Genomic DNA, 27,940 nt, shown 5'->3' with positions numbered 1-27,940 from the left:
ATCTATAATATTAAATAAGACTATGTATTTAAAAAAATATGAATCTAAATCAATAATTATAAAAATTATCTTTATGAATAAATCGAATTTTACATATTTACCTATCAACATATAAAAACATTATGATTATTAAAAATTTAAATCCAGAAATATTCATATATAGACTTTATGTTTGTTTTTTTGGTATTTTTTGTAAATATTAAATTAACAATATTAACAATCAAGGCTAATTTTTTTTTTAATAAGTTAAAAATTTAATTATATTGACACCAAGTTATTAATCTCGTTATATTTAAATAATTCCTTGACTTAATCTTACTGCAGGACTCGCTTGAATCTTATCTAAATCAACTTTATGGCCAAGAAGATCTCTAATATTGTTAAGTTTATACTTAATCATAGTTGGTCGTTCCAAACTAAGACCCCAACCATAAACTCTAACATCTTTTGGAAGTCCCATAGGTTCTAACATCTAAAAAAAAGTTAGTTATAAACTATTTTTTTATATAGAATTTCCTCTGGTCGAAACAATCCACTATTTCCAATTTCAACCCAGCGTTTTAGACCTTCATGGTATGAATATATTTCAAGAGATGGTTCTAAAAATTAGCTAAATTGATATAATAATTGAAAATACCTGTATAAGGATTATATGTAGGTTTAAACTTTAAGTTTTTTACACCCATTTTACTATAAAATATATCCATAAAACCAATAAGATCACCAAGAGTTAAATTATAATCAGCAATAACACCCTCCACTTGATGAAATTCAGCCAAATGTGTTGAATCAACCGTTTCATTTCGAAAAACACGATCTATTGAGAAATATTTTGCAGGTCTAAATCCTCCTTCTTGATTTGCTAGTTTATAAAGCATAGCTGCAGATATAGAAGTTGTATGAGTACGTAATACAAGCCTTCTGGATTCTTCTAAAGACCAAGGATATCGATAACCAATAGATCCAAAATCGCCCTTTTCATGTACATGACGAACAGCTTCAACATATTGTTTTTCCTGAATAGGTTTGGATAAACTAGGTGTTTTGATATAAAATGTATCTTGTAAATCCCGAGCAGGATGTTGTTGAGGTACAAAAAGTGAATCAAAATTCCAAAAACATGATTCAACAAATTTATTAGTTGGCATTTCTTCAAATCTAGAAATAATAAGAAGTCATAATTATAAAAGCTTTTATATATACCCTAATTCAAGAAATATTAATCTAAATTCTTCCCTCATTTTTAAAAGTGGATGCAATGATCCAGATGGAATATTAGAACCTTTAGCATCAAAATTATATGGTTTAAATTCCATAGACTCATACAATTTTCTAGCAATAGTTAATCAATTGATCAATTGTTTTTAAATATTAGAATATTACGATTGCAGAATTGCTACAGTAAGATCTGTTATTTGTTCTTTAATAGAAAGTGAAAATTTAGGTCCTTTTTTTACTGAAAATGATATTTGTTTACTATTCAATATAAGAAAAAATAAAAAGACTTATGAAATCAACTTTTTTCCTAAAAGTTTACGTTTTCGAAGTTCTATAATAACATTAGAATCAGAATGCGTTCCATTTTCTTGTATTATTTTTAAATTATGAGCAACTTCATCGACAATAAAATCAACCTAGGATATTTAAAATATTCAGAAATTAAAAACTATTAAATATACATTTTTAACAAGATTATCTCCAATTTTTCTAACCCATTTGTTTTTAAAAACTTGTTTCAATCCATGTTCTACTGACGGTCCTATCTTAGACTTCAAAACATTTAATATCATTTATCATAAAAACATAACCTCTCTACCTGAAGCTCCTTAAGTGTTAATCCATTGATTGATGAACAAATTAAATTAAAAATTCTTGCTTCATAACTTCCATTCAAGACAATATCTTTTGCCTCTTCTGTCAAAAAAAAACATTCTTTTTCAATAATCTCATATGTAACCATCTTATTCATACATAAATACATGTATTTTTCTTGAAAACTAAAACTACCTCTCTGGTCATAAGAGAATTTAGGCATGCTTGAATTTTTTGCTGGTCAATTGCTTCTTTTTCGCCGTTTAAACGAAGCATAAGAGTATCCTCAATATCCCCCGTATTAAGGACGTTTAAAATCATTGTTTTAAGCCTATCTAGACCCTCCATTTTAAAAAAAATATTAAGTCCTAAAATACCCAAAAAAAACCCGTTTTAACCCCAATTTAAACGCTGAAAAAATGACATTATACATATACAATACGGCCAATTCAATATTCTAGGTGTTTTTCTTCAAAAATATCAAGAAATACCCCAATTTTAATAATTCAATTCACTCCAAAAATCTTATCGACGTTGAAATTTTTAAGTCCTTATACCCTCCTAAAAATATAGTAAAGACTCCCAATTTTTATTGTATTTAATAAATACAATAACACCCTATAATAACTCCATAATTTAGACATATTCAATACAAATGCCTCCTCCCATGGCTTATATATACACAATGTCCCCCCGATATTTTGCCGCAGACCTTAAGTTGTAAAAATGAAGTTTTCCTATATTAAAAAGATATTGCTAATTATATTTCCTTTATTGCCATTTTCCCTGGAATATAGTATTATTTTGAAATATGGAAACCATGGTTTAACCCATTTTATGTATAAAAAAGAAGTTTATGTTTTTAGAGTGTTTTTATGAAAAAATGAAAAAAAATGAGAAATTAACCATCAACTACCAAGTATCAAGTACTCAACAAGGAGAAGAGATGTTATTTGTTTCTTTTGATGTATTTTTTGTATTTTTTTAGAAAAATGATTAAGTAGTAGGTCTGGGATCCAGAGGAAAAGACAATGACGTCAGACCATGATTTATCATATAATGAGTATTCCTTTACAGCAGATATTAGTGGGAAGTATAAATATTGCTTTTTAAATGTTATTTTTATGTATAAAAATAACATATTAATATTTCAGTAGAAGGAGCATAGTAATATAGACATTGAGCTGTTTTTTAATGTCCATCATGTGAAGAATACACGTATTTCGGAAGATGCGTCTAGTTTCAATAATGAAGTTGTATTTCTTAATGAAGTTTTGATGGAGATAAAAGATGAGCAGGAATATTTGAAGGCACGTGAAAAAGTACATAGAAGTATAGCAGAAAATACAAATTCTCGTGTTCAGAATTGGAATATTTTTCAGATAATTATTCTTATTTGTCTTGTGCTTTTTCAGGTGTATTTTCTAAGAAAGTTTTTTGAAGTTAAACGAATCATATAAAAATCGTTAGGCATTAAGCATATGTTTACAAATTGAATTTTAAATAAGTCTTGATTTTTTAAGATCCTGTTTCTTTTTCGTTTTTTGATATGGCAGTAATATGATAAGTTGTTGCCAACATTTGTGTGATATTATCAGCCATTACAGCCTCTATTTTATTTTGTAAATGTTTACGTGGATCATGTTTTCCAATGTATCTACAAGATGATAAATAATTATGTATACATATATACATAAATATATAAATATATATATCTATGTATATGTATAAAACGCCTTACCTTGTTTTAAGTGAAGATGCAGTCATTCTGGTCTCTTCTTCTACTCTTTTTGTATAATTTTCCGACAATTTTAACATACTTTCTACGGATTCTTGATTCTTTTTGTCGTGAATTTCAAAATCTTCTAATATAAGACCGCTTGACCAAGTTTGTTTATGAAGATTTAGCAACATTGTTTCTTCTAACGCTGTTTTTCTATAATTAATAGCAATAGAATAATAATGTCTATTAACGCCTAAATAAATGTTATAAAAATTAAAAAAATAAAACTAGAAAAAAAAAAAACCATGGATTAAAGATTGTATAGAAGGCTTATTAAGATATCCGATATTGCTAGTCGTTTGTCTAGGTTCTTGACCCATCATAAGCATTGATGGATTTATTAATCGAAATGCATCAATAACAACCTTAATTATCAATGATAAAAAGTATAAAACATAGATTTTCACTTACTTTCCCCTTAACTGATTGAATAGGATCTACAACTACTGCTACCGCACGAGATGTAAGCTGTTCAAACGATTGTTGTGTATTAATATCAACCGATGATAACCAACAACCAAATCCTGGATGTGAATGATACCATCCTACTACATTATTCGGACTAAACATAGTTTAATCCAGATAATTATATGTATATATTATCAATACATACCGGCCTGTTTGTTTAAGCATTTCCATCATTTTTTGCTGAAATACCGGATCTACTGCTTCAACTGACACTCCTGTTCCAGACTGAGGCATAGCAAATACCTCATATAATTAGAACCTCCTTAAAATACTATTAAAACCCTTTTTCTTACATCCACCACATGAATTGTATATTCATCTACAAATTCTCCAAGCATCAATCCCATTACTTCCATAGGAACTCCCGCACGTCCTTCCCGATAAAAATTAATAGATAGAACATCGTCTTAATCATTTTACCATGTTTTAACATCTTTAAAAGCGCCAATGATGAAATATATACTGTTTCTGAATTATCAATTTGTGCTAAATCCTGATAAAATAGGTCAAATTTTTTCAAAAAAAAAATAAAAATAAAGATACCACTCCATTCTGCATTCCTGTCCCTATTCCAAGACCTCCAGATCCCTGTAGAAACTGTCTTAACCTCTCCATTTGCTTTATCAATATTTTTCCGGTCGATCGAAGTTGAAGCTAGTAAAACTCAGTCTGCCCTTAATATGTAAAAAATGAAGTTAACATCAATATATACTGATAAATTATAAAGAAATATTAAATATAATTCATAATATCTTTTAAATAATATTATGAAAAATATTTTTTTAAGTTAGTAGAAATAAACCAATTATATATGTGATATATATGTGATAGATGTGATTGATATATATGTGATAGATATATGTCTATAGAAATAAATTAATAGATATGTATTTTTCTAGTAAAGAATTTAAAGTCTCACCTTATTTGTATGCTTATATGTTTAGATTTTTATGTTTTGAGATAATCAAAATTTTGTCATTGAGTATATATTTTAACTGAAGTGAATTGTGATAATTTTTTTATATTTCCAGAAAGATTTGGTCATTTTATTTATCTTTTGATTCATATCTAGGTTTTTTTATCAAGTTCCATGTATAATCTTTAGAATATTGTTAATATTTTGAGTCATTAATGGATATCATTTGCGTAAAAAAATCAATTTGTTAAGATATAACAGGAAATCACCTCTAGTTTGTATTCTTATGAAGTAGTCTTCGAGAGTATTTATTTTTTTGCATAAGTATCTGCTGCTGATATAGTGTGTTTGAGAGATACTAGATTTGAAAAAATAAGACATGGTTTTTTATAAAAAGCATTTGATTTCTATGTTAAATTTAGAATTTTAAGAGTTTTAGATATATAGTAGATATCTAGATCGTTTAATTTGATATAAAAATTAAAAGGTATTTACCATTTTCTTTATATACTTTAATAAATCCATAGAAAGGTATTATGCTCGATATTTGATGATATACACGAAATATCAGATTTCTTTAGATTCTTACTAGATTGATCTCTTTTTTCTTATCATTATGAATATGCTTTAACTCATTAAGAGAAACTTCATGTGAAATTTCATTAGGACCGAGATCAAACAATGTTGGTACAGTGATTATTTCATTAGTAATATTTCCAACCATGTCAATTACGCTGTAATCATCTTTTCAGGAAACAATTGCATCCCTTTGCCAATCATTTGTATAAAAAGATTATAGGACTTTGTCGGACAAGCCAATAATATGCAATTAATGTTTGGAATATTTGTTCCTAAATGAAATTAATTCAATTTTTCAACTCATATTTTATGAAGAACCTTCTGTTAAAATACTTAGAATTCATATTAAGCAATCATTTTATTTATATCTATAGGCTTATCACAATTAATTAGTAAGGGATATTCTTGTTTTTGATTTTGGAGTTTTCAGAGTAACAATCCTACTATCTATACCATAAGAACGAAATATATTTGCCACATCTATTTAATACGTGATTGAAATACAAAATACAAGAGTTGATTTACAAAATGCTAACATGTGAATCATTTTTACAGCATCAAAGTAAACATATATGCTTTTTTCATCCATGTGCAAACACAAATATTGTTTGTAGGCCATGTATTAACAATAAATGATAAAGTTTTCCTTCTGAAATCCCAGAATTGATTATCCTTAACCTTAGATAAATCAATTGACTGTTAACCATTGTAAACGAAACATTATAAACCCTAAGATCTAAGTTTAATCAATAAAAATCAATATCAATACCATTTTTCATTAATTAGATCTATTAGATCACTATTCATACTTAAAATAGGATTCTCATTTAAGCCTTTTCTTTATCGACGATAAACGATATGGTTAATAGTAACGTCTAATTAAATCCATTTAAACGAAAAATCGTAGCAGATATACCAATCACAATGATTCTAATATCTGAATTTAATGCTGAAAAATGCCTTAAGATACAAATATAACTAACAATTGCTGCATAATGAACTTCATCAATTAAAATATGTTTAAATAGATTTAGATCAAATCTTTTTCAATCTTTCATAAGATATCAATGTATAGACCGATACAATTGTAGTGTAAGAGAATCCCTATCCATTCTTTCTTGCCATTTCTATATCAATTATCTAATCTATATCAATTTCCTTAAATACGGCCTATTTTTCCCGGAAAAAAACCCTTTTCTGGGTATAAAAAAAGATTCTTATCAAATATCCTCTAAACTAAATCTCATCTATATCCAATAATAAGCATCTGAGCCATATCTGGATCAACAGGTTTAATTCTTTCAATTAAATTGGAAAAAATAAGCTAAAAGTCCTATTATTCACCTATTTTGATGCGAAAAAAAACGTAATTAATTGTTTTATCATTTCCTATAACTTAATATATGTAAATCTTTCTTTTTCTCTTCATAATACCTTCTAAATAGGCTCGTATACTTGCTTCCTGGTATGATCGAAGAGGGCTCCAACGGACGCTCAAAAATCGATACGGACCAAAATATCTTTCTAACTGAGGCATATATAAATACACTGAGATCTAACAAAGAGCTAAAAATAATCAAAAAAAATAAGTTATTTATTTATTTATATTTTATTCAAGTTGATTCATTTTTAAAATTATGACTTGTCCCTGTACTCAACTTCAAGACGCTATTAATGAGGTAATAAATTCTATCGATACAGTATAGAGATGCTATACAGTTCATGCATATAATACGCATATACTACGCATATATTCCGCATATATTCCGCATATATTCCGTATATATTCTGTGTATTTCAAAGATACATTAAAAATATGCCAACAAAACGTTAAATGCATGTTTAAAAATCATTCATATACATCATTTTTGATTATTTATATCGTTTATATCAATATTTATCCCCTTCAAACGTATAGCTAATATATTCAAGTTGGCTACTCAATTTTATACAATTCTTGAATATCTTAATACAGCACATGATTTTGTGCCTTTAAATGGTCAAACTAAAGCTTCTGATCCATCTGGTATCTTTTTTTTATATATTATTTTACATTTTTATTAATATATTTAGTTCATCCTGAAGATACGGACAAATTCATCGGTACAATACTCTTCCATACTATCTTTTATTAAATTATACAGAAACTCAGCATAAATTATCAATAAATCTTATTGAAAAGATAAAACAAATCGATCTATTAATCGATACATTGCCTAGTCTTTACGAAACTGAACAACAACAACTCACTCAATTAACTCAATTGCAAAAACAATTACAAGAAATAGGTCAAAAAAAACATTCTCTTCAAATTCAGAAAGATCTTTTACAAAAACAACTTGATAAAATTATACTTCATTTTACTGCTATTCGTAATCATCTCTTCATGCTTGGATGAGGTTGTCATGGCAACTCCTATTAATAAATGATACCCTAATAATATCGACTAATTCAAGGTTACAAAGATTAATGAATCAATATTATAATAACCCTAACCCTTAACTCGCTCATAACCCTAAACTGGATTTTACACTTGTTTTAAATTTGGAACATATTTAAACAACATAAAACCATTTTTCTGGACTTTACTTGGTTCTTCTGTTTAAGTATTATATTAAATATTATGTTTAATATAATATACATTCTTCTAAACCTTATTTAACCCTTTTCTAACCCTTTATAACCCTTTACAACCCTTTATAACCCTTGTAACCCTCATATAACCCTCATATAACCCTCGTTTAACCCTCGTATAACCCTTATCAAACAAACCCTTTATTTCCTCCCCCTATGCTTTTATTAAACCGCTCTCCCTCTATTTAGCTGATTGCATAGAGGGTTGATTTAATAAGCAATACATATTACAATACTTTTAAATATTTAAAACCTCATTGAAAACAATTAATTAAGTTAAGGTTTTTAGGGTATTTTTGATTGGGGCTTTATCATAACATTTTTCATATAAAGAGTCGATTTTTTATTTTTTAAGACTTTTTTCACACTCGTTATCCAGAGGGGTCATCTGGTGGGGTTTATTGTATAGTGTTAACATAGTATAAAGACGAGGGGAAGTCAGTGTTGGAGTGGTAAATTATACAGAATAAGGCTGATATTTAGGGTTAATGAATTTAGATTTTTTTCTTGTAATTGTGAAAGGGTTAACTGCCTTTATCGTATAATAATCGAAGGGTTTTTCTTAGTAGAAAAAGGGATTGAAGAGGAAAGGTCAACGGTTGTCAGGAAGCTGCTTACAAGCGGGGATGCAGACAAAGCAGCGTTCCAATTCAGATGGTATTATTGAGGAAAATAAGTAATAAGATATTTAAAACAAAATATAATTTTTAAAATCTATTTATTAGTATATCAACAAGATATCTTCCGAGAAGTAATACAGTTTCATTGCCGATTTCAGGATCACCGGTTTGTCAGAATTGTGCAACGTCTATTACTCCTCTTTGGCGTCGAGACGAATCAGGTGCTACCTTATGTAATGCATGTGGGTTGTTTTTAAAACTCCATGGTTGTTCGAGGCCGACCTCTCTTAAAACTGATATTATAAAAAATCGAAATCGGATTAAAAATACGAGGACTAGATCGATAGAATCGTCAGAAATTGTAGGGAGGACGACTCGATCAGGTATTAATAGTCCTTCTGAGGAAGAAAATAGATATCCCGTAGCGAATCCCAGTGCGGGACATCAAACATCTACAGTCGTTGGACAAAATGATGTGTTTTATGAAGGGACGATTGCTAGAAATACAGGAGAAACGGTTCCAACGATTGATAGTTTATTACAAGCAAATGCAGCATTACGAACACGTGTATCAGAATTAGAATTAGTTAATGATTTATTTCGATCAAGAGTATCGGAATTAGAAATGAATGAAGCACAAATGAGACGTCAAGATGCAAATCTTAATGATTTAGATCGACAATTGAGACAACGAGAAGCTGAATTGCAAAGACGAGAAGCTTATTTACATATTTTGATGCGAGATATGCATCATGATTTAGAACAAGAAGAACAGCACAAACGTAAGAAAATTCGTGTATCAGAATTATTAGAAGAAACGGAATCTTTTTTAATCAACGCTTTGCCTCTTGAAAGTGGAACTAAAAAAATAAAGATCGAGCATCCTATTTTAAGCGCTATCTAATTAATAATATAAACGAGATATCTCGTTTATATTATATTTAATTCATTATATATATATATATTTTTGTTTCAATACGTTTTTGTCAGTATCGACTATATCTATACAGATTCATAAGTCGTTTTTTTTTCTCAATTTCACTGTCAGATCAACAAGGTCTTTGGTGATCATTTCTATATGTTTCTTATTATATCTAACTATCTAACTAAATAACTAATTATTCATTTATATATTTACACGCATAATCAATAATTTTTGTATAAAGAAAAATAACTATTTTATAAATATATTTTAGCTCGTTATTATATTTCTATTTAATTCTTTTATATTATACATTATTTTTTGTATTTTATAATATTTTTTATTCCCACCTAATATCTCTTTCTTAACCTCATCTATCTGATGAATATAAAATATAAAAATGTGGATAATCCTTTTGATTCCATTAATATTGATTGGAGGGATTTTTATGAGCAGCAGATGGATTATTTCATGTTTTAGTCATCTATCTTTCTCTATTTTCCGCAAATTTTCATCATTTAAGTCATCCAAGTAAGTTTTCTAAAGTCTTACATGCATATATAACGAGAAATCTAGTTTTTTAACGCGAATTCTATATGCATTATTGTTTATTCTTAATTGTCTGGTAGAATATTAAGTATATATTTAAAGAAATCTATGAATATATGTAGTTTTCATGGTTAATGAGGTCAAACTGGGCAGTTAAAAAACTAGAGAAATTGACGCCGGGAATAAGGATATCATGTCCAGAAGAAAGGTGTTATGGAGTATTATCGGTAATATAAGAGAGATAATGTTTTTTTCGGGGGGTTTTTATCATATTTTTAGGTTCATAGGATTAATTTTTCATTGGGTCTTTTACATTTGATTTTAGCGGGGTTATTAGTGGGAGTACGATCTAATAAACAAAAGAGAGCATGTATACAAGATGGGTATGCATATTATTGTTTTTTTTTCTGAATATTTTTTAAAAATATTGAGTTTTTGGGCATTTAAAATTATTGGATGGTCTTTAATTGTAATGACGGCATTTTTAATTAATGATTCTTTTTTTATTTTTTGGGGAAATTATTTTTCTTTTATAGGATCAATTATGTTTATTCTTTTTGGTTTGTTTTTATTAATTGACTTTGCTTATTCATGGGCCGAAATTTGTTATCAAAAATATGAAATAGCACAAAATAATCTATGGAAAACATGTCTTGTAGGGTCTACACTTTTTATGTATTTTGCGACTATTATTCTTATGCTTGTGATGTATGAATTGAATCAAAAAAAAAAAAGAAAATATTTATTATTTTAGGTGTATATTTTTTGCAAAACCGGGATGTTCTTTGAATCAACTTGTTATTTTTATTAATTTTATTTTTCTACTTGTTATTACGACTATATCTATTCATCCTACGGTTCAGGATTATAATCCTCAATCAGGACTTGCACAATCAGCTACAGTTTGCTTATATACAACTTATCTTACAGTATCGGCACTTTCTAATGAACCTATTGATCCTAACAATCCTTTATGTAATCCAATGGCACATCCTTCGCATACAAAAACAATTAATATTATTTTTGATGCTATTTTTACATTTTTAGCAATTGCTTATAACACATCTAGAGCAGCTGTGCATTCAATTTTCCTTTATTCTAAAAATGATTTTCTATATTATGAAAGGTTAAAGGAAGAGAATGATGATGAACCTATAATTGACAAGTCTTTACATGAAATGAAGTTAAGACAGAAACTTTTAGAAGCATCGGTTGAAACTGGGTATTTTATATTGCGTATTGGATAAAATTTTAATTGCTTATGATTTAGATCTCTTCCACCTTCTGCTCTTAATGATTCAGATGATATTTTTAATGATTTGTCCGATAGGAATTCTGTTGAATATAATTATTCTGTAAGTTTTTATTTATATTAATTTAATATTATTAATATTTCTAGGTTTTCCATTTTATATTCTTTCTTGTAAGTCTTTTCTTCCTATAAATATTAAATTGAATATTTAAAAAGGCGACATGTTATACAACATGTTTATTAACTGGATGGTTTTTTTTTCTTAAAATCTTTTTTTTATCTAAAATCTTTAGGGGCACCTTAAAAACACAAGGGAACAAATATAATGATAATGGACCTTTTCTTGCTATCGGGTATAGTTATTCTATTGTATGGTATGTATACATTATTTATATTTAATTGAAAATCACTTAATTTTTTAGGATGAAAATCTTTAGCTCTTGGATTTGTCATGGGCTATATAGTATGTTGTATTTATTCTTTAAATGGATACTAATTTAAATTATAGTATGGACATGTATAGCACCTGTTCTTTTTCCTGACAGATTCTATTGATTTTTTATCTTCTAATATGTCAATTATTTTATATAAATTTAGTTTACAGCTAACGTATCTCAGAAAACTTTAATTATATTTATTTGTAGATATAAAGGGTTTGATCTTATTTGTTTAAATAATTAATTGATTTTATCGACTTATGGATTAATGATAAAAAGATGGTAAAATATAAAAATAAGGAGAGAACTCTAGAATGCCAGGGACAGGAGTCTTTTGGTTCTGATATCTATATTAAAAATGGTCCATTAGATGCTAATGTGGAAATGATTTTACCAGATGAACAAAAGCAAAAAAAAAAGCTGAAAGAGCAGGTATAAGAATATTATAAACTAAAATCATTGTTCTTATGTGTATATATGTTAATAGATGATGTCTTTTTCCTCCAGAAAAAAGATGTCAAGCAAGAAAAAAAAGCGTCTTGATAAATATATTGTAAAAAACATATTGATATGGACTTTATATTAATAAAAGACCAGGAAAATAAGCTTAGAAAATATGAGAAAGCGGATCTTATGCTAAAACTTAGGTTCAGAACAAAAGAAGTATGTTTTTCATATTTATAAATATATAGTCAATATAAACATAAATCTGGTATGTTTTATAGCTCGAAAAATATAGGAAGAAAAGAGAAAAGGAAGAAATATAAAAATGGAGGGCTTTCTGATATTGGAAGTACCCTTTCTATGTCAAAAGATTCAACAGATTGCCCACCAGAACAAGATTTATATATGTCAGAAAATGAATCAGTTAATCCTTTAATAAATGATTCAAAACAAACAGAGGAAACTCAGGATATGATTCTAAATGGTACATCAATGAAGAGAAATTCAGAACTTGCATGTGTTTCATTTTCTATATTGGAAAAAAAGAAGAAACAAAAAAAACAGAACAATTGGAGAGAAATTGTGGCACTTCGTAAGGGAAAAGGGCTTCATCAGCTAGAGGATGTAAAAGAAAGTACTACTGATCAATCTATGGATCGAGATAGTGAAGAATTGGAATCAAATGACGAGGAAATGGCTGATGATGATGTGCAACCAAGTTTTTCATCAAAAAGTGATGAAAGTAGTGTAAATAGTAATATTCAAAGTGATAATGACCTATCCGCAAATGAATCATTATCATTCGATGCTACAAATGTTTCTGAAAAACCAGAAGGATTTAATGAATGGGCAAAAAAACAAATGGAAATCATTGAAAAAAAAAATGATAATCCAACAAATATTGATAGTTTAGAAAATAGTAGGAATGCTTTCAAAACGTTTATTCCAAGAGATCCATTTAGAGATTTATCTCCTCCTCCTGAAAATATATCATCAAATCCGGATTTTAAAAGAAAAGTATACATAAAATATTGATAATTCCTTTTTTTTTAACGAGTGTATTTAGGCTTTCTATGTTAATATAAAACGAAGTGAAGATGTTGAAGAAATTCGTTCAAATCTTCCAATTATCCTAGAAGAACAGCAAATTATGGAGGCAATATTTAACAATCTTTGTGTTGTGATATCTGGAGAAACAGGTTCTGGAAAGACTACACAAATTCCACAATTTCTTTTTGAGGCTGGATTTGGTAATGATCAAAGTGATACTCCTGGAATGATTGGAGTTACACAGCCAAGGCGTGTCGCTGCTATTAGTATGGCTAATAGGGTTGCATATGAATTGGGAGAACTAGGGGAAAAGGTAGCATATCAGGTATTTCGTATATATGTTTTCTGATGTATTGAATATTTATTTTATTATTTCAGGTTAGGTTTAATACAAATATAAAATCTTCTACAGCTATAAAATTTATGACTGATGGTATACTTCTTCATGAGCTTTCTTCCGATTTTCTTCTTAGAAAATATTCTGTAATTATTATTGATGAAGCTCATGAAAGAACAATTAATACTGATATTCTTATTGGAGTATTAAGTAGAGTATTAAAATTGAGGCAAGAAATGAGTATGGAAAAGAATTCTGATGTTAAGGTTTGTCATTGTATAACTTGGTTTATCTATATTTAATTTGTATAGCCTTTGAAATTGATTATTATGTCTGCTACTCTTAGAATAGATGACTTTATAAATAACAATAAACTTTTTAATCCACCACCTGTTTTAATAAAAATTGGTGCTAGACAATATCCGGTAATGTATATTCATTTGTATTATATTTCTAATTCTTTTTAGGTATCAATACATTTTAGTAGAAAAACAGTACATTTAAATTATGTTGAAAAATCATTTGAAATAGTTTGTAAGATTCATAGGAAACTTCCTCCTGGAGGTTTTAAATACTCTTTTTCATTACTATCACTAATTTTTTAAGCTATTTTAGTTTTTTTGACAGGACAAAATGAGATAAAACATATGTGTAAATTACTATCTAGAACTTTTCCGCAAGCAGAAAAAACAACACAATCAACAACTCAATTATCTGTTAAATTTCCTACAAAAGAAGGTATTTTTATGTTTATTAATATAGAAATTTTCAATAACTTTTTAAGGTTCTTTGGAAGCAGAAGATATAGAATTTGATGTTTTTAATGGAGATAAAGTTGATTTATTTGAAGAAGATGATGACGTTGATATGGATAATGAAGATGAATATAATTTTGATATGCCGCTCGATACTTCAGAAAATATACCTAATATTTTAAAAGTTATTCCATTATATTCTTTACTTCCGACAGAGGAGCAACTTAAAGTCTTTGAACCTGTTCCTAAGGGTGTCAGGTTATGTGTTATTGCGACTAATATTGCTGAAACAAGCTTGACTATTCCAAATGTACGATATGTTGTTGATTCTGGAAGAGTAAAAGAATGTATCTATGACGAAATATCTGGAGTACAAAGTTTTAATATCCAATGGATAAGTAAGGCAAGTGCAGATCAGCGTTCTGGAAGAGCAGGAAGAATTGGTCCAGGACATTGTTATCGACTTTATTCATCTGCGTTTTTTGACAGAGAATTTTTATTGCATTCAAAACCCGAGATTTTACGTATGCCAATTGAAGGTATATACTTGATATCAAGGAATTTTCATTTTTTTAAGTTTTATAGGTGTAGTTTTAAAAATGAAGAGTATGAATATTGACAATATATTAAATTTTCCTTTTCCTACTCCTCCAGAAGAACGTAGTTTAAAAAAGGCTATAGATGTATGTATTTTACTTATATTTGAGTTGATCTAACTATATTTTTAGTTATTAATGTGTTTAGGTGCTCTTGATAAACAACATAGAATAACCAACCTTGGGAAAGTGATGTCGCTTTTTCCATTGGCCCCAAGATATGCTAAAATGCTTATAATTGGGCAACAGCATGAATGTCTTCCATACATTATTGCTATTGTTTCAGCACTTTCTGTTGATGATCCTTTTATGAGGAAAAATGAATTGGAAAATTATAATATTAATAATGGAGAAACGTCTGAAGAAGAAAGTGATTATGAAAAAGAGAAATCTGTATCAAGCTTTTCAGAAAAAGAAGACAAATTGAAAAAAAGGAGCAAATATATAGAACTATCTAATGCGCATAAGCAATTTTGTGGTTTAGATAGCACAAGTGATATATTGAAACTTCTTAGTGCAGTTTGTGCATATGCATATGATGGAGAAAAAGATGATTTTTGTATTAGGAATTTTTTAAGGATTAAAGTTGGTTTAATATATAATTATGAAATGTTAATTTTGGTTAGAGTATGAAAGAAATTCAAAAACTTCGGCATCAGATTACAGACATTCTAAAATTAAATTTTCCAAGTGCTATTACGGAATACAATGCAATTTTGAATCCTCCGTCTACATTACAGGTATTAAAAAATATGAAATTTAATTCACTCTATTGAAAAAAATAGATTAATGCGATTAAACAAATTGTTGCTGCTAGTTTTATTGATCATATTGCTATCAGAGGAGATTTATTACCAAATTCTATACAAACTAATTCTAAATCTAAAATCATATATACACCTTATTTTACTCTATTTCCTACAATATCAAAACACACTGATTCCATGGAGACTAATGATGATCCTGCTGTTTATTTACATTCATCTTCAATTATGACAAATATAACTGATCCTCGTCTTTTTCCTAAATATATTATTTATCACACTCTTTATCGTTCTTCAAATTCATCTAAAGTCAGAATAAAAGCTCTTACAACAGTAGAACCCAATAATATTTCAGGATTAGCAAAATCAACACCTTTATTAACATATTCGAAACCTTTGGAATATCCTTGTCCACAACTTATTCCTGAATCTGATGGATTAAAGAGGAAATGCTGGGTTATTCCAAGATTATGCCCTCATAATGGACAAGGAAATAAAAGTTGGGATTTACCTCCTAAATTAATAACACAAAAAAGAATAGCTGGTTCTCGCTGGGAAATTATAGATGATTAATATAATTAAAAATATGCAAATTATTTAATATTCATTTTTAAAGATAAAATTTATATATAACAATAATTCTTTATTTCAAAGAAAACTATTTAGTTTTATCTTAACTAACTTTTTATCTTATCCTTTATCTTGTCGTTATCTCTTATCTTATCTCTTATCTTATCGGTTATCTCTTATCTTTTTTCGATTCAACTCCACCTGTAAATTCTCAACTACTGTTTAACTAGATTATTCAATTATAAAAATTAAATAGAATAATCATAAAATAACTCATTATAATCTATAATTACATTATAGATATACAATTAGATCTGTATACGCTTATACTGTATACACTATATACACTATATACAATATACCCTAACCCTAAACTACAAACTACAGACTACAAACTACAAACTACCCCTTACATTCTATATTCTAAACCCTAACCCTATACAGTAACCCTAACCCTGCGCTCTACCCCTTTACTCCTGTACCTTAAAATATCTCCACTTTAATAACCCCACTTTAACATTTCAACCTTGTACCCTAACCCTAACCCTAAGCTTGATCCTACCATGAAAAATATACTTTTCTTCTAACCCTAAAAGAAGAGTAAACTTTAACCTTAAGAGTATACTTTAATAGTTAACCCTAACCCTGGCCCTAGATAGTATACTCTACACCCTGGCCCTATACAGGATCTAACCCTAACCCCTAACCCGTACCCTGGTCATCTCTTAACCTAACCCCTAACTATACCCTAACTATACTATGACTATGCCCTAACCCTAACCCCGCCCTCTCTACTCTCTACTCCCTCTTCTTCTCAATAAAACTCCCTTATCACTTTCAAATAATACACTAAAATCATAAATTCACCACATATAAACATCTCCTTCTTATATATATCTATTTTATCCCTCTATTCTTCATCCCCCCTTCCATCTTCTCTATGCAGCCTCTTCCTTATCGAGTGACACATATATCGATAAGTTCCACGTAACGATTTCGTAAAAACAAAAGCGTACAGTAAATTAGAGGGTTTAAAATACCTATTTATGAAGGTTAAGAATGGGTTATAAAAGGAACATAAAAGAAGTTTAAGAAAAACATGTTAAAAATGGAAAAATTTGAGAGAAACAGGCGTAATAGCGATGCTTGGATGAGGGTTAGAGAGGGTTTAGGTTTAAGAGAACCTAGAGACGCGTTAAGAAGAGGAAAAGAGGGAATCTTATTGGGAACATGGCATAAAGAAGAACAAGAAGGACAAGAAGGACCTCCGTCACGGAAATCATCAGTGACGTCGGATACATCTCAGTCAAGTGGACAAACTACAATATCAGGGGCAACTACCCCAGAGGATGAAGTAGAACAACGGGAAAATGGTTCAGTAGTACTTCATGGAGGAGTCATTTCTATTTCTACACATGTTGGGCTTTTTCAGAATAAAAAACATGAATATTTAGTGCTTACAAATGAAGAATTATACAAGTTTAAATCGCGAATCAAGGCGGTGATGGCGTTTCCTTCGTAAGTGGGGGGTTAGGGTTAGGGTTAGGTGTTGATGATAGGGTTAGGATTGCACCGATTAACCAATGTGATGAGAAAATATCAAAAGTCCATACGATTCATGGAATATTTAGAAAACAACGTATGGAAATGGATCGACCTTCATTGTTACTTTGTCGTGTAAGTGAATTTATAGATACAGTTTTTTTTTGCTGTATTTTAATGTATGAAAATTTATATTTATATGATTAATATATTTTAGATTATAGCTATTAGGGAGGTAGGGCCGGCGAGTTTTTCAATTTATTATGATGATCCGTTTTTATCGTCATCATCATTTTCTACGGTGTCGATTGTTACATTACATTATAGGTCGAGCGATATTATGCGATGTTGGATTATACATATTCGAGCAGCAGTGCAGTTACAATGTGTTTCAGGAGCATTTTTGTCATCTAAGCAATTTGATTATGTTAAAAATTATATGAAATATTCATACGAAAATAATATAGTGTCAGAGCAGAATTTTAAAGCATTTCGAGTAGTCCAGAAATTGTCTAAATCATCACGGTCTGATTCTGGACATGATGATATAACGAAACGAGTTTTTGTACCCCGAATTCTTGTAATTGGAACATATAGCATTCATATTTTACCTATTCCATCTTTGGAATATCCGGCATTTTCTACGAATACATTTCGACCTTTTGATATACCCACATATGGTTTGTTATCTCTTTCTTCTATAATCATGTCACCCAATGATGATTATATGCGCTTATGGTTTCAGATTCCATGTAATTCGACGAATTGTCTAGACTTTGCTTCTTGCAAGTCAGACGAGATTATGGCTATTATAAAAAAGGCGATTGACCAATTGCGACCGCATTGGCCAAATACGCCTCTTTCTATAAATTTGTCTCAAGATTTTGAAGCATTATCTTTATCTAAAAAATCTGAAGATATTAAAACAAATATAGAAAGCTTTCAACATACTTTAAGAGGCTATGCTATAAGTTATGGAGTTGATGCATCTAATATTTATTATCAAATTTATCAGAAAGATTCTAAATCAATATTTCGCTTGCTACCACCAACACAATTTGTTTTGAAAAAGTCATCTAATAAAGATTATTCATTGCTTGAGCTGCTTGCTGTGTTTCGTTCTTTACGCTATCAGTCATTTAATGAAATCTCTTTTGTAGATATTAATCTTAGCTGTTTAAAAGCGAAAAAATATCGTCATGATGATACCAATTTTCATGAAAGAGCTATACTTAATTTAAAAGCTGGCTTAGGAAGAGGTTCTGTGCTTCAAGAAGAATTGCGGGATTTAGCTATTTTTAACAAGTCCCTTATTAAACTTAATTTATCTGGTACTATCCCAAAAGCTTGTATGTCTAATGATTCGGATGAAAAAGGTTCAGAAGTGGTTGCAGCTTTAATGCCACTTAATAGGCATGAAATAATAACACAAGTTCGATGTTTTAATTTTTCTAAAATTGAGTTGGATTCGGTTGATGTTGATTGGCTTTGTATGATCTCTTTCTTTTTTTTTTTTTTTTTTTTCTTCAAAATATATTAATGACTTTTTAGTGGACGCTGTAACAAATAGACTTACTCGTTTAGAGGGATTAGAACTTAGTAAATGTGGTTTATCATGTAGAAGCTTGTCTATTTTGCTTCAAGGTCTTGAAATTCAACATAATACTATGATGGTTTTAGATCTTTCACATAATCCAGGATTGGTTGAAATTAACGCTTTAAATGATACCCTTTCAAAGCTTTCTTATTTAAAAGTATTACGACTAGGCTATTGTATATTTGATCTTCCTGAAACCTTTATTCAACCTCAATCACTTTATTCTTTACGACTTCATGAGCTTTGCTTAGATGGTATTATATTGTCAGAAACTATCATATATTTGATATCTCTATATCTCTCTGATTATGCTTCTTTTTCCCTTAGAATTCTTTCATTAAAATCTTGTGGAATAACAGGGACTAATTTTGCAAAGATACTTAACGCTATTAATCTTGTGGATCAACCACGAGATGAAAGATTGCAAATACTTGCAGGAGATAATAGATTATTTGATGGTCATGATGAAATTGTTTCTTCTATTTTAATGGGACGTGGTCCTGCAAGAATTTCAATAGCTAGTCTTGATTATTCATCAGAAGAACAATTTCAATATCTTTTAAAGGCTATTACTGTATCTAAACATATATCTCATTTAGATATATCTAGAATTGGGCTCCCATATGAAGCTTCTAAAGAAACTTGCAAATATTTAGCTGAGCTTTTTGAGAAAAATACTTCTCTGAAAGAATTAGATTTGACAGGTGAAATAGGTTTGCTTCAGACCACTGGTTTTGGTAGCGGGATTGCTCAATCACTAAAATCCTTGGAAAAAAATAAATCTCTTGAAGTTTTAAAAATTGAAGGAAATTCAATAAAAGAAAAGGGTGCGGAAATAATAGCCAATGTACTTTTGGTAAATACAACGCTTCGTAGAATTGATCTTGATAAAAACATGGTAAGTTTACGTCGGATTATTTAAATCATTCTTACGAGGAATCTTAGATTAGTTTCAAAGGGTTTAGCGCTATTGTTTCAGCAATGGCAACAAATTCAACTGTTATAAAATTGTCCCCTCTTATACATGATTATGAACATCATTTATTACATATATCTATCGATTCAAATGCTGCCCTCAAATCTAAAACTACTTTTTCTTCTGTTAAAAAGCGACATTCTATATGTTCTAAGGATTTAAATCTAATTAGAGAATCACTTAAAGGTACTTCTAAGGTTTTGAAAGAACAATGGAATAGAGAAGCAATGAAATTAGAATCTTATCTTACACGAAATCGATTAAAGCTTAACACATAAGAAACGCTAATGCTTATATTAATTTAGAATTACCATTACTCATAATTACATGATTATTGGATTATATTTATTCTAGAGAATATTTCATTAGGGTTATATTTTCTTGGATTAAAACATTATTTACATGGAAATCAATTAAAATTGTATATTCTTAAGCAAATATAAAAAGGTATCAAATAAACATTTTTATATATCTTTTTTTATAATTAATTTTTCATAATTAATTTATGAAAAAAATACTGCTCTTGGATCTGTAGGCTTCCCTGTTTGTGGGTCAATGGAATTATATTTCATACGTTCCTGATTAAATATAACCCTGGCTTCATCGAACCCACATTTATACTTATTCATAATATGATAAATCTCCTCTTTACTACAACTATCAAGACCTGCCCTACTATCTTTATTTTCAATATTTTGATAAAGATCAAACGTTTTTGATGAAAATCCTTCTTCTAAGTCTGTTTGAAATGACGATTCTACTCGAGAATATTGTTTATTCCCTCTAAACCATTTCAAAGGTATATAAACCTTATAAAACCGCTTCATTATTAATAAACCTACAACTTATTAATATGTTTTTTCATGTTTTTTTGCACAAAAAAAAAACATGAAAAAAATACAAAAAACATAAGAAATATCCATGCAATAAAGAGACGCATCTTTCCTCTTATTTTATATTTTTTTGTTAATTTTTTTTTCCACCTGGTGACTTAGTATGGGACGGTTCTACCAGTAATATAGAGCCTTCGACAAAATATACGGAAAAAAGAGTGCAAAAAAATGGGCAATTTAAAGGATAATTCGCTGTTAAATAAGCCTAATTTTTATGAATCTTTATCAGGAGATGTTGTTTGGAGTTGTTTAAAAAAAAACGCATCATTTTTGGTGAAACAGAGAGGTAAATAAGGATGATTAAAAGAATTAGAATTGATGGTATTTTTTAGTAGGAAAACCGGTAGTTTTTTCAAGGGAAAAGGTTAATCTTGTTAATAAACATGTATATTCTTATTGTGGTCTTTTGAACGATAAGGTTAGACGAGTTTTATGTGAAAATATGATATTTTTTATATCAACAAATATTTATAGGGATTGGGTATTGAATCAGGAAAAAACAATAAAGGATTAGTAGTTTTTATGAAGAATTGTCATTTAGAAGGCAGAAATCGGCCTTCTTCTATGCTTCGTAAGGTATACTATGGACCAAAATCTCATTGTTATACGGTTCAACGTATTAAGCGATTATTGGTTAAAAAAGAGTATTCCCTAAAGCTTCAGAGTGTAAGAAATAATATTCTTTGTTTTTTTATACATATTTATATATTTTTAAGGCGGCTATTTCTCGTGCAGCTTTACTTTTATCTTCACAAACTGTTAAAAAACCTTTACCAGAAAAAAAATCTAGAAAAAAAGTTTAAAACATGAAAAAACATATAAATAAAACAAAAGATCCTTTCTTTTGTTTTATTTTGTTTTTTTATATTAATTATTTTTTATAGTTTTATATTTCTTATATTTAACTCATTATTTTTAATATGTTATTTATTTCTCTTAAGAAATATTCAGGTTTCTTGTTGATATTTGATAGATTCTTGTATTTTTTAAATTCCTATAAATTCTCTTATTTTCTCTGCCTGTTGGATATATCAACGACATATAATTAAGAGGGTTGATAGAAATCTATTTTTATAAGGAAAAAGCTGTAGAATAACCTATAAATGACTCTTAAATGTACTATTCTTGGAGCGTAAGTGATTTATGAGTTTTTTTCCGGGTTTAAACGGTTTATTAATGCTTATTTTAGTGCCGGTATGATTTGAATTTTGTTTTTTCCAAAAAAAAGTCTTTATTTTATGCTGAAACTTTAAATATATAGGTGGAATTGGTCAGCCTTTAAGTCTACTATGCAAGTATGTGAAATTTCTGGGTTTTTTTTTGTCTTAAACAAGTTTTAATGGGGTCGATAGGAATTGGTACGTTTTTTGCTATAATATGGCATTTTAATGGGAATTATCTGTTTATATATGTTGCTAGCCCTTTGATTAGTCATTTGTCGCTTTATGATGTTGTAAATACGCCGGGAATTGCAGTTGATTTAAGTCATATATGTACATTACCTGAGGTAAAAGGATATCTTCCAGAGGACGATGGTATTAGAAAGGCATTAGAAGGAGCAGACTTTGTTGTTATATCAGCAGGATTTCCTAGGAAGGTTTGTGTATTTTTTTTTAAAAAAAATCTTAGTATATAAAGTTAGGAATGACGCGTGATGGTAAGTTTTATGAATATATATTGAGTGGGAATGTTTATAAGATGAGATTTGTTTTCTACAAATTCGAAAATAATAATTGAACTTGGAGAATCTATTGCTAAATTTTCACCGAATGCATTTATTCTCGTTATTACTAATCCTATTAATTCTACAGTTCCTATTATTGCAGAAGTATTTGCAGTGATTTTTTGGGTTGTAATTTTGTAATATTTTTTATAGGTTCTTAAAGAACATAATGTGTTTAATCCGAAAAAATTGTTTGGAATAACTACATTAGATAGTGTTCGTTTAGCTAAATTTGTCGCTGAACACTTTAAAACGGCTTCGGATCCTGGCTGTTATGAAATTCCTATTATTGGTGGACATAGCGGTACAACTATTATTCCACTTATAAGCCAATCGAAACCTAAGGTTGAATTAAATCAAGATGAATTGAAATCATTGGTACATAGAGTTCAATATGCAGGCGATGAAGTAATTGAAGCAAAAAATGGAAATGGTTCTGCAACTCTTAGTATGGCGTAAGTTTTTTTTTATTTAATTTCATTGTATTTATTATTTATATTAGATATTCTGCTTTTATGTGAATATTATTTTTTTTTCGTATTGATACTAACATATTTGTTTAGTTTTATTGAAGCATTGATAAAGATATGTTATTTAATTTCATTTAAACGTTAACTTATATCAGTTTACGCAAGCATTGGACATTCTGGAATTCTTCAATCAACTTTTATTTATCTTCCTGGAATTCCTGGTGGCGATGAAATTGTCAAAAGAGTTAATCTTGATTTTTTTGCTGTTCAAGTAGAATTAGGAGTTTGTTATATTTTTTACAAAAAAGAAATATTTTAATTATTTTTTATAGGTAGATGGTGCTCAAAAAGTCAAAGATTTTGGCACTATTTCTCAGTATGAACAACATATTCTTAGTGATGCCATTGTAGAACTTAAGGAAATTATATATTATTTTAATATATGAATTCTAATGTTTATAGAAAAATATAAATAAAGGAATTTCTTTTTATACTGAGTATGCCAAGACTAAGACGAAATCATAATCGTCTATATTTTAACATTAGTCTAAAGCTATATGAATATTTCAAGAATTAGCTTTTAAAGGTTTATTTTTTCAAATATTTTAGATCTTTATTATTGAAATATTTATATATTACAGAATTCTCTAATTTTTATTATTTATTTTTTTTTTTAGAAAGATTTAAGCTTTATTTTATTTTTTAAATTATTTATATATTTTTATATACTTTATATTTTTTATTTATATTTAAGATTGAATAGTATTTTTATACAAATTTAAAATGAATACTTAAAAAATATTAAAAACTTCAATTTATACTAATAATTGATTAAAGAAAATGACAATTAATCATTATATTTAACTTTTATATTTTTAAATAGTTTAATTTATACATAATTCATATAGAAAAAAAATACAATACTTTAACCAAACATTTGGAGTAAATCATCTAATGACTTAAATAATTATTTTAATAATAAAATAAAAATGATTTCTGATGAAATATTAATTATTTTTAAATAACATTATTTATAAAAAATATTTAACAAAATATACATATTTAAATATTATACTCTATAATTATTCTTTAATTATATAAATTTTAATTTTTTTAATCTTTTTATATCATTTTTTTACAATTTAACCAAATAATAATTAAAATTATTACTTTTTTCTTGTAAAACTTGAATTCTAAAATATATTTAAATCCTAATATTTAACTTTCTATATTACTTTTATTTTTTCAAATTTCTTTTTATAAAAAATATTATAAAGATTTATTAAATCTAATTCTAAATATACATAATTCCCTTGTATTTTCTCTTTTTTTTCAAAAATCTTTTATATTTTCTTTAAAACGTCTTTTCAATTACCTTTTTTTTGAAAAAAATGTCTGATACTTTAAAACTTTTAGAAAGTCTTGATAATAAAACTCGTGATGAACTATCTCAATTTATTGAACAAGAAAATGGAAAAGCAAAAATACAGCAAGGTTTTTTTTACATTTTTTTTTAAACAAAATTAAATCATTATACAAAGGTATATTAGAATTTACAGATCGTTGTTTCAAACGCTGTATTACAAATAAACTTGGAAACAATTTAGATCGTTCTGAAGAAACTTGTCTTCAGAACTGTGTTGATAGATGGCTTGATGTAAATATTCATCTTATTAAATAGTAGGTTAGTATTAAAAATAACCCAACTAAAAAAAACTAGTCTAGAAAATTCAAAAAAAGCAACATAAAAATAATTTTTGTAAATATATATAGAATTTATATTAATTTAAAAATTCTCTTAATTTTTATAAAATTATTACCAAAATCTAATAACTCTTATATAAATAATATATTTAATCATATTTTAAAAAGATACAATTAACTCTAAAAAAAGACATAACATCTGTTTATAAAATACTAATAAAAAGGTTTCTACACTAGAACAATTCAAAATTTCTATATTTTTTTGATTTTAACTCAAATTTTTAAAATCAAAAAATATACATAAAAAACACTAAAAATCTTAAAATATTCCTTTCTATTCTACAATAACCTTCTTTTCTCTGTATTTTACAGACCTCAACTTTTTCCATATATAAAGGTCTCTTATCGCAGCGAACCGACTGACGACCTCCAAGTTTATCAGCTGAACAGAAAAGCCCTTTATTGAGAGATAAAAACACAGAATTACAGAGATTTTAAGTAAAAAAACAAGGAGAAACTATTGAGAATAGATTTGTAGCTTTTTGAGCGAAAAAAAACGATGCAAAAAGGACGACGTGGAGTTGGATTAGGAGCCTTTGAAAATCAGGAGAAATCAGTGGAAAAATATAGAGAACTTAGTAGCAGCCTTTTTAAAGAACGATCAGAAGATCTTTTTATGCAATTGTCAGCTTTTAAGGGAATTTTAGCTGAATTTGCACGAAATCATGGACCAGATATTTATGCAAATCCTTACCTGAGAAATGAATTTTCTCAGATGTGTAAAGCAATTGGAATAGATCCATTAGCATCAACGGGATCTAAAAAACGTAATTTTTGGTCAGATATGTTAAATATCCATGATTTTTATTTTGGATTGGCGGTAGAAGTAGTAGAGCTTTGTCGAAATACAAGAGGAGAAAATGGAGGATTAATAAGACTTGAACAGGCGTTACGACGTATTAATGAGATACGTCAAGATTCAGGAGGAGTAGTTGTGTCAGAGTAGTTATATAATAAGTTTTTTGGGGGGTTTCTGATTAGTATAAGAGAAGATATTTTACGATCAGTTAAAACGCTAGATATTCTTTCATCGGGGCTTAAAGTTGTTCGAATAGGAGGGCAAGAAGCAATATGTTCTCTTCCGAATGAGCTTAATTCGGATCAATTTACTATTTTAGAAGTAGCACAAGTAAAATCTTTTTTTTTTTAATTATTTAAAATTAATATTTGTTTAGGTTATGGGTTATGTTTCTTTTTCAATGATTAAAGATAACTTGCATTGGGATGCTTATCGTATACTTGCGATTATCGTATGTGCCTTATATATATATATATATTAATTTATTTTTATATAGGAAGATTTATTATCACAGTCGCTTCTTTGGGTCGATGAACAAGCAGAAGAGACTAAATTTTGGCTTCCTCTTACTAATCAGATATGCTGAACACGTTAAATGTTTTCTAACCATTATTGTATTTTTTTGTAAGGTCTTAACACTTATCGATGGTATTTAAATTATATTTGAATAATTGTTATTTATAAATGGATGGGCTAACATTAATACAGCTACTTAGATCAGTTGCACCTGTTGTTTATGCAGTTTTATATGTCTTGGTTCTTTATATTCCTTCAATCAATGTTAATCTAGCACTTAGAGACACACCAGCTATAATTCGATATCGAATAAAAGTAATTTTATATTTTTGTGTTTTTTGTGGATTATCAACAGCCTGGCTAACGAAGCCATCCAATAAAGAATATTTTCCACATGCTTTCTTTATCTTAGGAATTTGGCCATGTAATATTTGGGATGTTGTACGGCCAGTGATTTTAGTTTTTAGTTTATTTTTGGGACCTTTTGTGAAGAAGACTATACTTTTAAGTGATCCATCTATAACACGTCGTAGTGCTACATCATCTTCAATTGATCGCAGTGTTAAATACTATATAAACTGGAGAAATTATGTAGTTGTATGTTTTTAATAATGTATAATACATAATTGATTCATGTAGGGACCATTCAGTGAAGAATTTATATTCAGATCATGTATGATTTCTTTGTTACATCAAAAATCAGTATTAAAAATAATTTTAATAACGTCTATTTTATTTGGCTTGGGTATAACCTATATACATTTTATCAATGTAATTGATCTAAACAGCACATATGCATCATTTGTATGAATATTATCGGTCATTTCCAAGCAATATAAAAGCCGGTATTTTTGCATATCTTTTTCAGTTTTTTTATACAATGGTATTTGGATCATTCGTATCGTATTTATATATTTCCACCCAAAATCTATGGTCAATAGTATTAGTACATTCCTTTTGTAATTGGATGGGATTTCCGCAATTATATGGTTTAGTAGGCTCTTCAAAGCTAAAAACCTCGATTTATTATACAACATTATGTCTTGGTATTGCTGGATTTATTGTCTTTTTTAAACAATTTACGCAACCATCTTCGTCTAGTAAAGTATTTTACGGCTAATTTTCTTGAGAAAAATGAATAATTAAACGATTATTTCATTTTAATTTATCGA

The 27,940-nt window shown here is 28.2% G+C and overlaps 18 protein-coding genes across 18 annotated transcripts; 11 read left to right on the top strand and 7 right to left on the bottom strand.

The window, feature by feature from the left end:
* Nucleotides 1–249: 249 nt before the first annotated feature.
* T552_03006 (phenylalanine-tRNA ligase, alpha subunit) lies at nucleotides 250–2,205 on the bottom strand. Its single transcript, XM_018371526.1, has 8 exons — nucleotides 2,008–2,205; nucleotides 1,817–1,960; nucleotides 1,680–1,769; nucleotides 1,519–1,634; nucleotides 1,384–1,476; nucleotides 1,204–1,332; nucleotides 638–1,158; nucleotides 250–599 (listed from the first exon to the last, which is right to left on the bottom strand). Exons 1-8 carry the CDS (start codon nucleotides 2,158–2,160, stop codon nucleotides 484–486), a joined length of 1,362 nt encoding a protein of 453 aa, XP_018224656.1. The 5' UTR covers nucleotides 2,161–2,205; the 3' UTR covers nucleotides 250–483.
* Nucleotides 2,206–2,610: 405 nt separating this feature from the next.
* Nucleotides 2,611–3,272, top strand: T552_03005 (hypothetical protein; the record flags this gene model as incomplete). The annotated part of the gene is made up of 4 exons (XM_018371525.1): nucleotides 2,611–2,635; nucleotides 2,679–2,779; nucleotides 2,820–2,927; nucleotides 2,970–3,272. The coding sequence occupies exons 2-4, from the start codon at nucleotides 2,696–2,698 to the stop codon at nucleotides 3,270–3,272; spliced, it is 495 nt and encodes a 164-aa protein (XP_018224655.1). The 5' UTR covers nucleotides 2,611–2,635; nucleotides 2,679–2,695.
* Nucleotides 3,273–3,284: 12 nt separating this feature from the next.
* On the bottom strand, nucleotides 3,285–4,719 carry T552_03004 (26S proteasome non-ATPase regulatory subunit 14). Its single transcript, XM_018371524.1, has 8 exons — nucleotides 4,607–4,719; nucleotides 4,484–4,556; nucleotides 4,357–4,436; nucleotides 4,209–4,306; nucleotides 4,007–4,157; nucleotides 3,840–3,960; nucleotides 3,554–3,788; nucleotides 3,285–3,469 (listed from the first exon to the last, which is right to left on the bottom strand). Exons 1-8 carry the CDS (start codon nucleotides 4,676–4,678, stop codon nucleotides 3,331–3,333), a joined length of 969 nt encoding a protein of 322 aa, XP_018224654.1. The 5' UTR covers nucleotides 4,679–4,719; the 3' UTR covers nucleotides 3,285–3,330.
* Nucleotides 4,720–5,287: 568 nt separating this feature from the next.
* T552_03003 (hypothetical protein) lies at nucleotides 5,288–5,703 on the bottom strand (the record flags this gene model as incomplete). Its single annotated transcript, XM_018371523.1, has 2 exons — nucleotides 5,288–5,386; nucleotides 5,569–5,703. 2 exons carry the CDS (start codon nucleotides 5,701–5,703, stop codon nucleotides 5,288–5,290), a joined length of 234 nt encoding a protein of 77 aa, XP_018224653.1.
* Nucleotides 5,704–6,433: 730 nt separating this feature from the next.
* Nucleotides 6,434–6,670, bottom strand: T552_03002 (hypothetical protein; the record flags this gene model as incomplete). The annotated part of the gene is made up of 2 exons (XM_018371522.1): nucleotides 6,434–6,599; nucleotides 6,642–6,670. 2 exons carry the CDS (start codon nucleotides 6,668–6,670, stop codon nucleotides 6,434–6,436), a joined length of 195 nt encoding a protein of 64 aa, XP_018224652.1.
* A 131-nt stretch (nucleotides 6,671–6,801) lies between these two features.
* On the bottom strand, nucleotides 6,802–7,095 carry T552_03001 (hypothetical protein; the record flags this gene model as incomplete). Its single annotated transcript, XM_018371521.1, has 3 exons — nucleotides 6,802–6,882; nucleotides 6,925–6,953; nucleotides 6,993–7,095. 3 exons carry the CDS (start codon nucleotides 7,093–7,095, stop codon nucleotides 6,802–6,804), a joined length of 213 nt encoding a protein of 70 aa, XP_018224651.1.
* Nucleotides 7,096–7,154: 59 nt separating this feature from the next.
* Nucleotides 7,155–8,002, top strand: T552_03000 (hypothetical protein). The gene is made up of 4 exons (XM_018371520.1): nucleotides 7,155–7,237; nucleotides 7,491–7,584; nucleotides 7,632–7,661; nucleotides 7,703–8,002. Exons 1-4 carry the CDS (start codon nucleotides 7,196–7,198, stop codon nucleotides 7,954–7,956), a joined length of 420 nt encoding a protein of 139 aa, XP_018224650.1. The 5' UTR covers nucleotides 7,155–7,195; the 3' UTR covers nucleotides 7,957–8,002.
* A 770-nt stretch (nucleotides 8,003–8,772) lies between these two features.
* On the top strand, nucleotides 8,773–9,760 carry T552_02999 (hypothetical protein). The gene is made up of 2 exons (XM_018371519.1): nucleotides 8,773–8,868; nucleotides 8,918–9,760. The coding sequence occupies exons 1-2, from the start codon at nucleotides 8,819–8,821 to the stop codon at nucleotides 9,714–9,716; spliced, it is 849 nt and encodes a 282-aa protein (XP_018224649.1). The 5' UTR covers nucleotides 8,773–8,818; the 3' UTR covers nucleotides 9,717–9,760.
* A 331-nt stretch (nucleotides 9,761–10,091) lies between these two features.
* On the top strand, nucleotides 10,092–12,179 carry T552_02998 (hypothetical protein). The gene is made up of 13 exons (XM_018371518.1): nucleotides 10,092–10,265; nucleotides 10,311–10,359; nucleotides 10,406–10,510; nucleotides 10,563–10,666; nucleotides 10,716–10,991; nucleotides 11,038–11,505; nucleotides 11,554–11,638; nucleotides 11,683–11,706; nucleotides 11,752–11,786; nucleotides 11,829–11,909; nucleotides 11,958–11,998; nucleotides 12,044–12,108; nucleotides 12,154–12,179. The coding sequence occupies exons 1-12, from the start codon at nucleotides 10,135–10,137 to the stop codon at nucleotides 12,088–12,090; spliced, it is 1,446 nt and encodes a 481-aa protein (XP_018224648.1). The 5' UTR covers nucleotides 10,092–10,134; the 3' UTR covers nucleotides 12,091–12,108; nucleotides 12,154–12,179.
* Nucleotides 12,180–12,206: 27 nt separating this feature from the next.
* T552_02997 (hypothetical protein) lies at nucleotides 12,207–16,537 on the top strand. The gene is made up of 14 exons (XM_018371517.1): nucleotides 12,207–12,404; nucleotides 12,460–12,525; nucleotides 12,570–12,619; nucleotides 12,665–13,433; nucleotides 13,483–13,791; nucleotides 13,845–14,069; nucleotides 14,115–14,228; nucleotides 14,271–14,367; nucleotides 14,410–14,541; nucleotides 14,588–15,097; nucleotides 15,144–15,241; nucleotides 15,287–15,739; nucleotides 15,781–15,894; nucleotides 15,940–16,537. Exons 1-14 carry the CDS (start codon nucleotides 12,252–12,254, stop codon nucleotides 16,489–16,491), a joined length of 3,642 nt encoding a protein of 1,213 aa, XP_018224647.1. The 5' UTR covers nucleotides 12,207–12,251; the 3' UTR covers nucleotides 16,492–16,537.
* Nucleotides 16,538–16,650: 113 nt separating this feature from the next.
* T552_04193 (hypothetical protein) lies at nucleotides 16,651–17,368 on the bottom strand (the record flags this gene model as incomplete). The annotated part of the gene is given in 9 exon segments (XM_018372244.1): nucleotides 16,651–16,706; nucleotides 16,762–16,771; nucleotides 16,795–16,811; nucleotides 16,819–16,826; nucleotides 16,851–16,876; nucleotides 16,943–16,970; nucleotides 17,065–17,093; nucleotides 17,313–17,322; nucleotides 17,337–17,368. Coding segments are annotated over 9 exon segments (216 nt in total).
* A 182-nt stretch (nucleotides 17,369–17,550) lies between these two features.
* On the top strand, nucleotides 17,551–20,917 carry T552_02996 (hypothetical protein). The gene is made up of 5 exons (XM_018371516.1): nucleotides 17,551–18,006; nucleotides 18,054–18,165; nucleotides 18,248–19,520; nucleotides 19,582–20,525; nucleotides 20,573–20,917. The coding sequence occupies exons 1-5, from the start codon at nucleotides 17,588–17,590 to the stop codon at nucleotides 20,879–20,881; spliced, it is 3,057 nt and encodes a 1,018-aa protein (XP_018224645.1). The 5' UTR covers nucleotides 17,551–17,587; the 3' UTR covers nucleotides 20,882–20,917.
* A 144-nt stretch (nucleotides 20,918–21,061) lies between these two features.
* On the bottom strand, nucleotides 21,062–21,525 carry T552_02995 (hypothetical protein). Its single transcript, XM_018371515.1, has 2 exons — nucleotides 21,492–21,525; nucleotides 21,062–21,441 (listed from the first exon to the last, which is right to left on the bottom strand). Exons 1-2 carry the CDS (start codon nucleotides 21,511–21,513, stop codon nucleotides 21,107–21,109), a joined length of 357 nt encoding a protein of 118 aa, XP_018224644.1. The 5' UTR covers nucleotides 21,514–21,525; the 3' UTR covers nucleotides 21,062–21,106.
* Nucleotides 21,526–21,618: 93 nt separating this feature from the next.
* Nucleotides 21,619–22,334, top strand: T552_02994 (hypothetical protein). The gene is made up of 4 exons (XM_018371514.1): nucleotides 21,619–21,782; nucleotides 21,829–21,914; nucleotides 21,971–22,162; nucleotides 22,213–22,334. Exons 1-4 carry the CDS (start codon nucleotides 21,665–21,667, stop codon nucleotides 22,297–22,299), a joined length of 483 nt encoding a protein of 160 aa, XP_018224643.1. The 5' UTR covers nucleotides 21,619–21,664; the 3' UTR covers nucleotides 22,300–22,334.
* A 439-nt stretch (nucleotides 22,335–22,773) lies between these two features.
* Nucleotides 22,774–24,135, top strand: T552_02993 (malate dehydrogenase, NAD-dependent; the record flags this gene model as incomplete). Its single annotated transcript, XM_018371513.1, has 9 exons — nucleotides 22,774–22,791; nucleotides 22,849–23,093; nucleotides 23,135–23,153; nucleotides 23,200–23,324; nucleotides 23,373–23,674; nucleotides 23,722–23,736; nucleotides 23,783–23,808; nucleotides 23,845–23,972; nucleotides 24,022–24,135. Exons 3-9 carry the CDS (start codon nucleotides 23,141–23,143, stop codon nucleotides 24,133–24,135), a joined length of 723 nt encoding a protein of 240 aa, XP_018224642.1. The 5' UTR covers nucleotides 22,774–22,791; nucleotides 22,849–23,093; nucleotides 23,135–23,140.
* A 901-nt stretch (nucleotides 24,136–25,036) lies between these two features.
* On the top strand, nucleotides 25,037–25,451 carry T552_02992 (hypothetical protein). Its single transcript, XM_018371512.1, has 3 exons — nucleotides 25,037–25,183; nucleotides 25,231–25,369; nucleotides 25,410–25,451. Exons 1-3 carry the CDS (start codon nucleotides 25,081–25,083, stop codon nucleotides 25,435–25,437), a joined length of 270 nt encoding a protein of 89 aa, XP_018224641.1. The 5' UTR covers nucleotides 25,037–25,080; the 3' UTR covers nucleotides 25,438–25,451.
* A 501-nt stretch (nucleotides 25,452–25,952) lies between these two features.
* On the top strand, nucleotides 25,953–26,838 carry T552_02991 (hypothetical protein; the record flags this gene model as incomplete). The annotated part of the gene is made up of 4 exons (XM_018371511.1): nucleotides 25,953–26,395; nucleotides 26,441–26,582; nucleotides 26,629–26,703; nucleotides 26,749–26,838. 4 exons carry the CDS (start codon nucleotides 25,953–25,955, stop codon nucleotides 26,836–26,838), a joined length of 750 nt encoding a protein of 249 aa, XP_018224640.1.
* Nucleotides 26,839–26,890: 52 nt separating this feature from the next.
* On the top strand, nucleotides 26,891–27,933 carry T552_02990 (hypothetical protein). Its single transcript, XM_018371510.1, has 3 exons — nucleotides 26,891–27,365; nucleotides 27,408–27,513; nucleotides 27,557–27,933. The coding sequence occupies exons 1-3, from the start codon at nucleotides 26,937–26,939 to the stop codon at nucleotides 27,886–27,888; spliced, it is 867 nt and encodes a 288-aa protein (XP_018224639.1). The 5' UTR covers nucleotides 26,891–26,936; the 3' UTR covers nucleotides 27,889–27,933.
* Nucleotides 27,934–27,940: the final 7 nt, after the last annotated feature.

The sequence above is a fragment of the Pneumocystis carinii genome (genome assembly GCF_001477545.1).
Source record: "Pneumocystis carinii B80 chromosome Unknown supercont1.14, whole genome shotgun sequence".
NCBI lineage: Eukaryota > Fungi > Ascomycota > Pneumocystomycetes > Pneumocystales > Pneumocystaceae > Pneumocystis > Pneumocystis carinii.
This window is presented reverse-complemented; position numbering and strand designations above follow the sequence as displayed.

Coding starts and splice junctions, on each gene's coding strand:
- T552_03006 (XM_018371526.1), bottom strand. CDS start 2,160: ATGGAGGGTCTAGATAGGCTTAAAACAATGATTTTAAACGTCCTTAAT. Junction 1,333..1,383: donor ACTGTAGCAATTCTGCAATC/GTAATATTCTAA, acceptor AACTATTGCTAG/AAAATTGTATGAGTCTATGG. Junction 600..637: donor TACATATAATCCTTATACAG/GTATTTTCAATT, acceptor GCTAATTTTTAG/AACCATCTCTTGAAATATAT.
- T552_03004 (XM_018371524.1), bottom strand. CDS start 4,678: ATGGAGAGGTTAAGACAGTTTCTACAGGGATCTGGAGGTCTTGGAATA. Junction 4,437..4,483: donor TTTAAAGATGTTAAAACATG/GTAAAATGATTA, acceptor TTTATCGGGAAG/GACGTGCGGGAGTTCCTATG. Junction 3,789..3,839: donor TATACAATCTTTAATCCATG/GTTTTTTTTTTT, acceptor ACATTTATTTAG/GCGTTAATAGACATTATTAT.
- T552_03000 (XM_018371520.1), top strand. CDS start 7,196: ATGACTTGTCCCTGTACTCAACTTCAAGACGCTATTAATGAG. Junction 7,585..7,631: donor TAAAGCTTCTGATCCATCTG/GTATCTTTTTTT, acceptor TAATATATTTAG/TTCATCCTGAAGATACGGAC. Junction 7,662..7,702: donor AGATACGGACAAATTCATCG/GTACAATACTCT, acceptor TAAATTATACAG/AAACTCAGCATAAATTATCA.
- T552_02999 (XM_018371519.1), top strand. CDS start 8,819: ATGCAGACAAAGCAGCGTTCCAATTCAGATGGTATTATTGAGGAAAAT. Junction 8,869..8,917: donor GGTATTATTGAGGAAAATAA/GTAATAAGATAT, acceptor TCTATTTATTAG/TATATCAACAAGATATCTTC.
- T552_02998 (XM_018371518.1), top strand. CDS start 10,135: ATGTGGATAATCCTTTTGATTCCATTAATATTGATTGGAGGGATTTTT. Junction 10,266..10,310: donor TCATCATTTAAGTCATCCAA/GTAAGTTTTCTA, acceptor CGAGAAATCTAG/TTTTTTAACGCGAATTCTAT. Junction 10,511..10,562: donor GGTGTTATGGAGTATTATCG/GTAATATAAGAG, acceptor TCATATTTTTAG/GTTCATAGGATTAATTTTTC.
- T552_02997 (XM_018371517.1), top strand. CDS start 12,252: ATGGTAAAATATAAAAATAAGGAGAGAACTCTAGAATGCCAGGGACAG. Junction 12,526..12,569: donor AGCGTCTTGATAAATATATT/GTAAAAAACATA, acceptor ATAAAAGACCAG/GAAAATAAGCTTAGAAAATA. Junction 15,740..15,780: donor GGAATTTTTTAAGGATTAAA/GTTGGTTTAATA, acceptor AATTTTGGTTAG/AGTATGAAAGAAATTCAAAA.
- T552_02996 (XM_018371516.1), top strand. CDS start 17,588: ATGTTAAAAATGGAAAAATTTGAGAGAAACAGGCGTAATAGCGATGCT. Junction 18,007..18,053: donor GCGGTGATGGCGTTTCCTTC/GTAAGTGGGGGG, acceptor TGATAGGGTTAG/GATTGCACCGATTAACCAAT. Junction 20,526..20,572: donor TTGATCTTGATAAAAACATG/GTAAGTTTACGT, acceptor GAGGAATCTTAG/ATTAGTTTCAAAGGGTTTAG.
- T552_02995 (XM_018371515.1), bottom strand. CDS start 21,513: ATGTTTTTTGTATTTTTTTCAT. Junction 21,442..21,491: donor GTTTTTTGTATTTTTTTCAT/GTTTTTTTTTTG, acceptor AATAAGTTGTAG/GTTTATTAATAATGAAGCGG.
- T552_02994 (XM_018371514.1), top strand. CDS start 21,665: ATGGGCAATTTAAAGGATAATTCGCTGTTAAATAAGCCTAATTTTTAT. Junction 21,783..21,828: donor ATTTTTGGTGAAACAGAGAG/GTAAATAAGGAT, acceptor GGTATTTTTTAG/TAGGAAAACCGGTAGTTTTT. Junction 21,915..21,970: donor GTGGTCTTTTGAACGATAAG/GTTAGACGAGTT, acceptor AAATATTTATAG/GGATTGGGTATTGAATCAGG.
- T552_02992 (XM_018371512.1), top strand. CDS start 25,081: ATGTCTGATACTTTAAAACTTTTAGAAAGTCTTGATAATAAAACTCGT. Junction 25,184..25,230: donor AAAAGCAAAAATACAGCAAG/GTTTTTTTTACA, acceptor CATTATACAAAG/GTATATTAGAATTTACAGAT. Junction 25,370..25,409: donor AATATTCATCTTATTAAATA/GTAGGTTAGTAT, acceptor AAAAAAAACTAG/TCTAGAAAATTCAAAAAAAG.
- T552_02990 (XM_018371510.1), top strand. CDS start 26,937: ATGGATGGGCTAACATTAATACAGCTACTTAGATCAGTTGCACCTGTT. Junction 27,366..27,407: donor ACTGGAGAAATTATGTAGTT/GTATGTTTTTAA, acceptor TGATTCATGTAG/GGACCATTCAGTGAAGAATT. Junction 27,514..27,556: donor GTCTATTTTATTTGGCTTGG/GTATAACCTATA, acceptor TGATCTAAACAG/CACATATGCATCATTTGTAT.